Source organism: Chiroxiphia lanceolata, chromosome 1 (genome assembly GCF_009829145.1).
Source record: "Chiroxiphia lanceolata isolate bChiLan1 chromosome 1, bChiLan1.pri, whole genome shotgun sequence".
NCBI lineage: Eukaryota > Metazoa > Chordata > Aves > Passeriformes > Pipridae > Chiroxiphia > Chiroxiphia lanceolata.
In genome coordinates, this window is record NC_045637.1 from 21029679 (window position 1) to 21042205 (window position 12527).

The 12527-nt window shown below is 41.8% G+C and overlaps 1 protein-coding gene across 38 annotated transcripts in view; it reads right to left on the minus strand.

Annotated features, from left to right (window-relative positions):
- Positions 1–12527, minus strand: part of RIMS2 (regulating synaptic membrane exocytosis 2) — a 456898-nt gene extending 444371 nt beyond the window's left edge. For 12 of the 38 annotated variants that reach the window (XM_032680679.1, XM_032680665.1, XM_032680605.1 and 9 more), the window contains exon 1: positions 11531–12525. In XM_032680679.1, the coding sequence (XP_032536570.1) occupies positions 11531–11700 (170 nt within the window). In that variant the 5' untranslated portion in view covers positions 11701–12525. Of the gene's footprint in view, positions 1–11530 lie in introns of all 38 variants that reach the window. The other 26 variants (XM_032680574.1, XM_032680663.1, XM_032680634.1 and 23 more) reach the window with 8 other exon arrangements.

Here is a 12527-nt window from a genome sequence, read left to right on the forward strand (position 1 = left end):
TATGACTAATGACCATTCATACTATCAGTTAAAAATCTTACTAAATTTCTTCCACCAAATAAAAGCTTTATTTATACATGAGAATATCTGTGTTATAAAGAGCTTTGGAGTATATAACTCAGACAAAATTTTAGACAAGAACACTTGGCAAATTCTGCAGAAGACATGTTCATGTAAACACTACAAAGCCGCTAAAAACATTTATCTTCCAACCATGTGTAGATAAATTCAAAATGTATAAATGTAATTCAGTACTCAGCTATAGCCCATCAAACTTCATTCAGCTTTGGCCACCTGCATGTTCAGATATCAAGCAGACAGAAGAATTCAAGGTGTCAAATAACAAGTACTCTTCCTTGAAAGTATCTTTTCTAGGCCCAGTGCCTTCACAGCACCCTCTCCAGCATTTTCTCAAATAAACCATAAAGAGGGCAGAAAAAGATATATTTTGATTTTTTGATACATATTTTTAAACATGGAAGATACAGTTCTTAAAAAGGAATAGGGAAACTAGATAAAATAGTTTTCTTTCAATCATATGGGAGTTTTGCTTAACTTTACAACCTGATGGAATTATTTGATAATGTTCAGCAAAAAAATTAAAATTACTGCTTCACTTGAAATGTCTTCTGATGTGATATAAATTATCATGGAAGTAATATCAATACTTGAGAAATATTTCCCATTCAGTTAAATTTATCTCCTCAAACCTACCACTTATATGTGAATCAGATTATCAGCAAAGCATCCACAGACATAATTTTACAACCAACCCAAAAAGCCATTATTAAAAATCAGAACAAGGATCTTCATTCCATTCATAAATTAAAATTAAGTTGTTCCTTTTAAATAGTTCATACTGTTTACTGTGATATTTCATATTTGTAATGATACCAGTACTTTGAAAAAAGTAAGATTTCCTGAAGCATTTTAACTTTAGTACAAAACACGTGTTCAGTAAAAGCGTAACCCTCAGCCTTCTAAACGTGACAGTGATGCTATTTTTCTAGTTGTTAGAAAATACGAGGTTCAGCTGTCACTTACTGTGCAGCAGTTGGTTACACAGAATGAAATGAATCAGAATCACAATGACTAACCAAATTAATGGAAGCATGCTGAATCAAAACCCATGTTCCCAAACTGTCTTAGGGCCTGATTCAGCAAAAATATATTTGATATTGGTACCACACAATATCTTCCGTAGATACCTGTTTATCCAGATTTTTAAAGTAAGAAAGTGCTGAATTCAGAATGCGTAGTAAGTCAACAGTATGTTTTTAACAGACTACTATCAAAAGTGACCTATCAATTTGTAAGTACACAGTAACTAAACAAATATTGTTCAAACAATACATAGTAAAAGTCAGAGGGTGTGTGAGCTTATAGAGTTTTCTTTGGGTTGTAATCTTATATGGTTTTAAGCTTACAAGTAGTAGATAAATCCTGTTTGTAACCCCCCATCTAGCAATCTGACGAGCTTCATCTATGAGATTCTATCTTCAAACTTAAAATATCCATTAATCATTCTTATTGATGAATGACAAGGGAAGGTTTTCTTTGCAATGTACTTTTGATGATAAGAACGCTTAATCCCACATGCTGGAACGATTTTGTATTCCAAGGTCTTCTTTCAGATCTCATTCTTCAAAGGCTTTCTGAATTTAATATAAAAAATATACCAAATCCTAAGAATAACCTTGGACTAGAAAGGAAACATACTCAGGTTCCCAGCAGTGAGTCTCAAATAGTAAAGTTATGGATAAATGAGCATATCCTAATTAATCATTGATACACATATAAGCAAAAGATGCAGATTGACAAACAAGGTTCTAAAGTAATCTAGAGAACCATAAAAATCAGTGCCAGCAGGGAATGTGTCCATGGCATTCTTATAAGATCAAATACTGAAGAGTTATTCTCAAAGGCAGAACTCTGCAGATCGGACTCAACTTACCTAGCTCAAGATGTCTGCAAGGTAGACTTCTACATCTGAAATATTCATACTATCTTCTTTTTAAGTCCATAGCCAGAAATAGGCTCTGTAATTCATCTGGCCTATTTGACATGTCTAATTTAAAATGAGATGGATCACATCCTTCATTTCTATTTGCTTCAAATTGAATCTAAGTGATTTCAAACATGGATGTCTTCCACTGTAGGTTTTCAGATCTGGTCAGAAGAACCCCAAAGATTTTCTGGGCTCAATAGCACAATCCAAGCTCTAAATGTTGTAGCATGGGAATGAAAAAAATACCAATTAATTTTCATTAACCAAGCAGTTCTATGAGCGCTGAACTTAAAGAAGTCTGATTTTGTGAGGACTCACACCTTGTGATTGATTTATTCTGATGTTAAGGTTGGTTCTCCCCTAGAAGAACTCTTTGGTATGTAGAATGGTGTAAGAAGACTTTTTCACAGCCAGGAGTGTGGAAAATCCCTTACACTACCCATCTACTCACTTTCATTAAACCCTTAGTAAGTAAGTGTCTTTGGGCCCTCAAATTTTTGTCAAATTTTAAGTTGTCTCAGTTTAATGAGACTGAAGTATCAACCAAAGCTTCCAGTAACTGAATAAATATAGCAGCAGACACAACTGTTTCCCTTAAAACAATGCAGGATTTCTGTATTTCCAAGGACATGCAAGACCTGTGTTGTAGATCAGCTCTTGCTGCCCTAATGAACAAGTTATGTGCAAAACTGGAAAAGTTTATTCTGCATCCTAACAGTGAAGGCATACAACTGGGCAGTCAGGAATGTGACTGTATGGGTAGGCAAGAGAAAGTCTAAATAACTCTGTTATTTGCCTCTAGAGGCAAGTCCTCATTCTTGCTCCAAGGGCTGTTTGTGCATTTTATTTAAGCACTCCAATGCAAAATTCATAAGAGGCATCTGATACAGACAGAGTACAACTCGATGGGGAAGAAGACAAACACTGTGCATTAGCTGAGGTAACAAAATTCAAAATACAAAATGAAGAACCATTGATTCAACAACAGTTCTGCAGAAAAGCATGGTGAAGGTATAGTAGACCTCAAGCTGACCATGAGTCCGTAAATGCTAAATTACAACAAGAAAATCAAACACCCATGACACTGTCTGTACAAGGAAAGTGTTCTGTGCAAGACACATATTCTTATCCTCATGGTCTCCCTATACACTTTTATTTGGAATGCTCTGTCTGGGTTTGGACACTGTTTCAAAAAAGATCAGTTACTAAGCATATAAAAATCAGCATCAAGAGTGATCAGAAGTCTAGAAAATATGACTTGTCGAGTCTGTGGAAAGGAGATGATGAGAATATATAGGAGGAGATATGATCACATTTGTGAAATACATGAAAGGTTGCTGTACACAGAAAAATAAGAGACTGCATTGCATATCCATTGAGGACAGAGTAAATAGCAAATGGCAGGAAAGAGATTTAGGTTTAACAGTAGGGGGAGAAGTCTAATGGTAAGGATAATGACTGAGTAACAGAGACAAATTATCTAGCAAATTCAAGGTGTCTCCATCCCTGGTTGGGCAGTAGCTGGAGTCATTGTTCTCATACCTTTCAGTAGCAAAACATCATTTGAAAAAATGCAAAATTTTCGTACTGAATCCAAGAGCTTTACCCTGAGATCTGCTTGGCCCACTTCTCACCTTCTGCTACATAGGCAGTACAGCTCTTGCAGAGATGATCAGCTTGAATTCAATGTGTTGTCTGCTATGTATCCTCGCCTCAGCCATGAAGCATATTTATTTCACTGCTTAGGTGGGCCCTCACAACTGGGAACCACTAGGTTAGACAAATAAGCATTAGAAACTTAGAGTTGGTCATGCCTTGAGGCAAAGGATGAATTGGAAGACCTCTTGAGGTCCCAGCTTGTCCTGTTTTCTATTATTCTATGTGTTCTCTGGGTTTTAAACAGCTTTAAAAGCATTGCTTCTCATTCATCCTTTCTGTAAACAGAAAAATATATAAACATACGAAGATTTAGATAAACACTATAAGGAAAAAGATTTCTCGCTAACACAATGGAGTACCCATTTCTGAAAAGTTATATGAAAGATGGTTGTAAAGTATTTTCCAAAATAGGCCAGCTGATTCTAACTTACAATTTTATTTAAAGATCAAAACATTTGAAGTCCCTCATATGCTTAAGACAGTACACATTCTAAAGAAAGTCTGCCCTGACAAACATACAGAACCAAAATGCCACATAATATCGAATACCTAGCAATACCTATGACCTGTTACATATTCTATGTACAAATACAATATTATATTTGCTATAAGAAGCTATTCACCTTAAAAATATTAATGTCAAATAAAGAATAAGTAATCAGGAAGTATTTAAACAACTTCATATGAAATTTAAGAAGAAAAACCAACCCCACAGAGAGAATAAACAAAAAAAAATAATGGGTTTTATGTTTTATTAAAAGTTTAAAGACTTTCTTACAAATTTTTTTGAAACTTTGAAACACTTTCTTGAAACACAAGTTCAACTCTTGCTAACTCCTGTTAGAACAAACAGAATATCTCACTATGTTTTTAGTAAAGGAGTTCAAAGTCTAAATCAAAGGCATTCTTTAGGGCCTCACATCTAACCTTCAAAACTCCTAGAGATACATAAAGCCAACTGTTATAACCATTACTCTTCCCCTATCAAAATGCACAAATTTGATTTCTTTATCAAAATGCAACTGAGATCACTCTGCAAGCATGTTTAGGCAGAGAAATGTGATAACAGTTGATATTTAAATTCAAGACTATAAAAGAACTGCCTTCCACCTTCAATGAAAACATCAGAGAACAGTAGAAACTGCTTTGAACTCTTACTCTCCAAAAAATTACATGTATTAACTTCTTAAATGCACCACTACTCCCCTATACAATCTTGTCCTGTTACATTAACTCTTCCTGTCTCAGTCCTTATTGACTCCTTTGCAGTTTCAAGACTATCTTGGAGAAACAACATGACACAGTCACAACATAATATCATGCAGAAGCATCTTTTCAGCACAGTACTGATTTTGTAATGTTACTGTGTCACCAGGAGTTTAATAACTCATGAGACAAGTTGCTGGAATTTACTGAGTTGCTGGAATTTACTGAGTTTACAAATGCACCACCAGATTTGATGTAAACTGGTTAATAAACTATAACATACCCTCAACAGATAGTTATTTCAAGAATGTAACAGTTCCTCCTGCTACACCACATAGTCCTGCAAAAGAGACAAAATCTGAACTCGGTAAGCATTGAAAACAATATGGTCTGATTTGAATCTAATATTTATAATAAAATTAATTTGTCTGAAAGACAACTGCTTTTGAATGCCATTTTTAAACAATTAGTATTCCAAGAGATTCTTCCCTCTTGTGAGTCTAAATTAAAAGACTCTTACCCTCTTTTAAAGAGATTAGGTTATCTATGATAACTTGTAGCTATTAACCGTGATATAGCAAGATACAAATTTTCTAAATTTTTTTGAAACTTTGAAACACTTTCTTGAAACACCAGTTCCACTCTTGCTAACAGTCCACAGCATCTAAACTTAACTCAAAAGATCATCCCCACCTCAAAGCCCATTGCTAATGTATCGTGTCTGTTGCAGTCAGATATAGATGAGATCGTAACTCACCACTTTCACATGTTCTTGGTGTTTTATGTCCCCAAGTTTCTGTCAAAAAAAGCACCATCAGTGAAGATATTGGGGAAATAGAAAGATAGTATCACACAAAAAAATTCCTTCTTGGAAAAGGGTCTTCAAAACTTCCCTAGCATTCTGACTGTGAATATGACAGTAAAACTTTAAGAAAGCCACTAAAGCAAAAATGTGCAAAGTGGCATTAAGTTGAAGGAAATTCCCATTCCACTGGATTAAATTTCAAAATTCAAACTATTATTTTACTTTTTTTCTCCCTTTTATGGAACTTTCAATATCCTGCGAGTATTTTAGAACTTCATTGGCAGAGTAAAAACACATTTTACACCAGTTCTGCAGTAGCCTCACTTCTGTGTATTTTGACATTTACAATATATATACTAATTAGTCTGTTGTTTCAATGGAAAAATCAATTATTTGACATTCTCAGTTATTTAGATGTTACTCAGCTCACAGATGCACTCCAACAAAACCCAGAACAGACCATTCAGTCCCCTAACCTCACCTCCAGACACCACTGCATTTCACCCAGTCACTGCTTTCTAGGATATGGTCCCAGCGCCTTAAGTTATGATCCCACTCTTCTCTTTCAGATGTAAAATTAAATATTTTCTTCTTTTTTTTTTTCCCCAAAGAAGCACAGAAAAATCATTATGTGACAAGATTACAGAAAGCACACACTGCCTGGTGTTAAATATCCATTTTGGGGGTTCTTTGTTAACTAAATCCTGTGTCTGTTTTACTATTTTTGAGTCCCATATGATGTCAAGCCTTTCTACATCCAACTCATCCTGATTGTACCTTTTGAATGTGAGAACATCAGCACTATTGCCGTCTTCCAAAATTTTACTCAACTTTAACATTAGCAAGCCAAATAATTAGTGTAACTGCCACTCAGTATAATCTCCAAATACATTCTGCTTAGTCACTAAGAGGAAGTACTACTGCTATCATTTGTAGACAGTGCCTAAAAGAGTGATAGATGCTTTAGAGAACAGTTGTAAACACTGAGTCTTCTTGAAGAGCAAATGGTACAAGGTGTGACAACCTGACAAGTATTATCTGCATTATAAAATGTCTAAGCATGTGATAAGAGTGAAGAGCAAGGAATAATGACAATTTTGAGAGAGGCCCCAAAAGCAGTACAAATTGTTAAAACAAAAGAAAGGAGTGGTGATGAAGAATACCGGGAGGGAGCAGAGAATGAGGTAGTAGGACGGGAAGAGGACAGACCAGGGCAGGGTGAGGGGTAGGTATCTTCCTTGACTGTATATATTTATATAACTTCCACTATCATTTATTTTATACTGCATAAAGTTATTACTTTTAAACTCACCTTGAACATATTTTATTTTATAATGCATAGAAACAAAAGCAAAATGACGAGTGGTGTAGCAACAAACTGTTCTAATCAGCATTCCAAATTCAGACAAAAGGCAGTGCAAAATTAGGGAAGCATAACTAACAGTACCTGGAGTCCTAGCTTACTATTTAGTCAAAAGCAAATCTTTTTCCCTGACCCTATAAACTTAGGAATTCCTATATGTATATCTATTTTCAAAAAGCAAAATCAGTTCATCCCTCCAGCCCTAAAATCCAAATCCTAAATATATAATACTTTTAAAACAGTGTTAATCTGAGTTTATTATTTATAAAGCAGGATAATTATTTATAAAATAGCACAATAGCTTTGTGAGGCTGATATTTACACTGCTGTGACTCATGGTCATCCATCTATTGCTTCCTCTTTCCCATGCAAGTCTCCTGCCCCACATCTCACTTTCTCAGAGTGCCATACAGAGCACACACAGCCCAGCTTCCTTAAGGTTTCCTTGTCAGAGATTTTGCTTCAGTCAGTGTGGCTACCCAATTTTTACCATGCCTGTGCAATCAGTGACACAGCAACTGAGCACACACAGGCCTGTAGTCAGTTGTACCTTCCTAAAACTCACTCTGGACTTGACAGTGGTGGCTAACAGAGAGCCACCATTCTCTAGCACACCCACCATGTTTCCACACGTCTTCTCCCCTTGGGTAAATCAGATGACAATGCCACACACACATTTAAAAGAGGTGTTTTATAGAGACATCATGGTAAACCTGTGATGCTTTGCAAATACATGAAAAGCTGGATGATTTCATAATGAAATTTCTCTTGGAAAAATTTGTCTTCTGGGTCAAACTGCCCATGCCCATGAAAAGTTGAAATGCATGTCTTTTCAGAGCTGTGGTCTGACTTTAGAAGGAGAGCATTTTATCTTTAGAATTGCTAGGCAAAGGAGCTGGAAACTCATCATACTGCTAGTAGAAAAGTGTATATGCACATCACACAGGCTGAAACAGAAATCTTTATAAATAATGGCAGCATCCTAACGTCTCCTAATTTTTTTTTCTCTGTGCATCCTCTCAATACAGTTCTTTGATATAGAAACAAAGAATAAATGAAAAGTAAAAAGGCACAAGACTGATCCCATAAATCAATCCATATGCAGGAAATGTGCTGTCTAAAATCTGTTACAAAGCTTACACACACAAAACTAGATTTTATAAGAGGAAGGATGTGCATAATGTGAAGGAAGAGTCATCACCAAAAGTTCTATGCGGTATCCAAGACAGTAAAAAACCCACAAAGATAAAAGTTGAAAATATGTAAATATTCTTAAAACAGCAGAGAAATACTTACACCCAGAGTACAGACATAAATTTTCTGTCACACATTATGCATATCAAATATTATGCAAATTATACATTCAAAACCCTTGTCAAAAAGACACCTTCTTAGTACATGACATTCAAAATGCACTCCAAGTGTCCCAAAAATTTCAGAAGAGAGATAGTCAAAGCATCAGAGTTTGCCACTCATCCTTTTTAAAGCAGAAGCTCCACCACAGGAACATAGTGCACAACTGTAGCTCAGCGTATTTCACAGACCAAACCAGGCCAAAGGAGAGAGCAAATCTGGAAAGCTTCTGCTTTCCATGCCATCATGTTCCAGCAAATCCTGGCAAGAATTCATGCTGACCTGATCACCATTAGTTGCTACAGACTACAACTCGATACCATCTGCATTTCCTTTCCCCAAAAACAGTAAAACAAACATAAGGAGAAGCTATGTATCTATTTTAAATCCACACATATTTACCCCAGGGAGCGAAAGGAAAAGAATAAATAGTCCACATTACAGATGTGAGTCACACTACTTAATGCTCTTTTGGAAAATGCTCAAATACCACAGTGATGGGCACAGCATAAGAATTTGAAAGACACAAGATAGAAATAGAATTGAGAAAGGAAGTAGAGCCCAGGGACCAGCCATTCATACTGACACTCAATCACCACAAATAAAAAAAAATAAATTAGAGAGAAGACATGCTTGTTGCTTTCTTCAACATTTGAACAGTTCTTGTGCTAATATCTCTAAATGTCAACTCTTGTTTTCAGCATTTTTTTTTATCCTGCTACATTTCTCCATGGAATTAAATGACACAATTTTATTGCTTAGACAGACAAAAATACCTTCCACTTCAAAAGGAGCTTGCCTTCGAGGAGAATTACACTTGAACAAAGACTGCAGGATTTAGCTCTATATTTATCTCTATGCAATAACAGCAGTTCATTCATATAAATATGGGGGGGTTCTTTCTTCTTCTTTCTCTTCTCTTGACAGAAGGAAAACATCTATCAAGAGAATTAAACTCAGTAATATCTACCTAAAGATGCAGAACAATCTCTGATATTACTTTGGTGGAGAGTTGTTCTTAATAAATCTGTAGATATTTTCAGAATAAACATGTACCTGATGGTTCAAAGAAACACTTCATTTTAAGAAAAATTAAACTAGTGAGTTATTCATCTGACACCAGACCATGCCTCAGTATCCTCTAAAATATTGTAGGTTATCTATTCAAATTCTACTGACAACAGCATTTTCCTAAGAGAGTTGCTTTAGGCTATCCCTTTTGTATAAACTTTACACCATACCATTTACCCCACAGCTTGCCCAGAACTCAAGAGGACACTTTAGTGAGACATAAAGAGAAACTGAATGCCACACAAAGTTTATCTTTAGAGTTGCTGAAGACCTCTCTTTTGTCCATTGTCTGCTTCCGAGATTCTGAAAACTAAACATGAAAACAGTTCTGTTTCATTTCTTAAGTTGGTTTTACCTTGCCATTACTTGAGAACAGTTTATTCTTCATTTGCAAGCTTACCAGTTCAAGCTGATTCAAGTATCGTGTTGAAATCATACTTTATATTTGATCCTAAATATTACTGTCCACAACAAAAGTTACCAGAAACCTTCTTTAAAACAGTAATGTTATTAATATATATTTAAACTGCAACTTGAATTCCTTGAAGACCTGCAATTTGCACTTGAACTTCCATTTCCTTCTTTGTTAAAGATTTTTAAGAGTACAGAAATTTTAGAAAACACATTTGAATTTATTTTGATATATCACACAATTTAGTAATGTAAATGAGTCTAAATTGTTTTAAAATAAAAGTATTACAATAGCAAATAAATTGTAGAGCAAGAGGTTAAGAGGTGGTGACAAAACAGGGTATGGCTCTTTATTACCAGTGCTCACATTACACGAACATGTTTCAAAATGTTCACCCCAAAAAAATCCTTTTTAAACAGACTTTGAAATGTTTTTAGGAGATCACCTCGACATTTAGGAGCTGTCACATAAATGGTATCTGAAGTTTTTGGTATGATGCTAACAATAATGCAATGAATCTTGGAAACAGACTTCAAAGTCAGCAACTAAAGCCCAGAGGACAGCTTCCAGGTGCTGAGTGTGAAAGGCCAGCTGCAGTTAACATGTCCAAGGCACAACACTAATTTCGGTATAAAAAACCGCTTAGTGGTTCAGCTTTTTCACACTCATCAAAGTCACGTCCACGATAGCAGTAGTTTTGCTTATTTTTAAGCCATTAGAAGTCAGCATGGTTGCTCTGCCACGGAGGGAGGACAGTTTTGTCGACTTTACTCGGTGCCTCCCAGCCCGGCTGGGGAAGGACACGACCCACGCCGCGCACGGCAGCGGGACCCCCGCGCTCCACCGAGACCGGCGGCCCGCCCAGTGCTGGGGCACCGCGCACGGGGAGAGACTGCGCGTCCCCGGCCCCTCTGCTCCGCGAACACCGCCCCGTGCCCAGCCGGGAGACCGCGGACAGCTCCCGGTGCTGAGCCCAGACGAGAGACAGCGGACAGCTCCCGGTGCTGAGCCGAGTGGCCGTGGACAGCTCCTGGGGCCGGTGCCAGAGCCGGGGCCGCCCCCACGGCCGTGCCCCGCTTCCCCCAGCGCCGTGGCTCACGCTTGGAAAGAGCAGCGGGGCGGGGGCGGGCGGCAGACACGTTGTCGGGGGAAGATGGCGGCGGTGGCAAACCCACCCAGCGAAGCGGCCGGAGCCCAGGCCCCGGTGGCCCCGCTCCGCCCGCCAGGGCCGCCGCCGCCAGCGCGGAGCCCGCCGCGCCCCCGAGACGGGGCTCGGTGCCGCCGGTCCGCCCCCTCCGGCAGCGCCGACCGCCGCCCCGACCCACCCCTGTCCTGCCGGTGGCACACGCCGGGTGAGGACGGCACCTGTGCGGCCATGTTGGGCGCCTGGCCCCGCCGGCGCCGGGACGCGCGGAGCCGCAGCCGCCCCGCGGAGCGCGGCCGAGGCAGGCGGAGAGCCCGGCCCCCTCTCTGCCGCTCCCGCGGGTCCCCCCCGCGCCGTGCCCCACACTCGCCCGGAGCCGAGCACCCCTGCCCGCCCCTGCCCGCCCGGCTCCTCTCTCCCACCCCGGCCGTGCGGCCCCCCGGGGCCGGGGCAGAGACTTCCGCGGCCGCGGGCCCGGGAGGACGAGGAAGGGATGCGCCCGCCCTTACTTGAGCACGGATTGCTCCTTCTCCTCTTCCTTCTTCTGGCGGTCCATGACGGCCAGGATGATCTTCCGCTCTTCCTCCGTGAGGTGGCTAAGGTCCGGCATCTCGGGCTGCGGGGCCGGAGGCGGCTGAGGAGCGGCGGGGCCGCTCCGGGGCCCGGCGGGAGCCGACATGTTTGGTGGGAGCTGCCGCCGCTACGGGAAGCGCTGCCCGAACTCCGGCAGCACCAGCGGGAGCGGCCGGCGCCGGGAGAAGCACATACAAATCAATACCCTGTAATCAACCGGCAGCCTAATGACGGCCCCGCCGGGGAGGGGCGGGGTGCCCGTCAGCCCCGACCTCGCACCCACCCGCCCGGCCGCCGGCGGCAGCGGGGGGACGGGGACGGAGGGGCCCCGGGGGGCGAGCAGGGGGAATGGGGAGGGGAAAGGGCAGCGCCGAGAGAGGAAGGGCCGGGGGCGGGGTAGGGAGGGAGAGAGGAGAGGGCAGGATTAGCGGCGGGAGAGCTGTGGTTTGGGTGCGAGCGAGATTATCGCAGCCCCGAGCGCCCGGCGGGGACAGGGGGGACGGAGCCAGCGGCGGGGGGTCAGGAGACGGGGGCAGCGGCTGCCGGGGGAGGCGAGGCGGGTGCCGTGCGGGAGCGGAGCCCCGGCGCCCCGGGGCGCGCAGCGGGGGAAGCCCCAGCGGGCGAGCGCCAGTCCCGGCCGCCGGCCGCGGCTCATAATTCCTCGCCGCCGTTCATGGAAGGGGCCGCGGGGCGCCGCGCCCGCCTCCCGCCGCCGCCGCCTCCCGCCGCCGCTCCTCGGCCGGGCCGCGCCGCTTCCTGCCGCCGCCTCGCTTGGCTGGTGCCCTCTCGGCTGCGGGATGGAGTCCGCCTAACCCATGGCATGGCGGAGAGCCGGAGTCACGGAAGGGGGCTCCGCATCGCCCCGCCGCCTCCCCCGCCTGAGCCGAGCGGCGCGGGGCGATGCGGGGCCCGGCTGCCGCCCCTAGCGGCGCC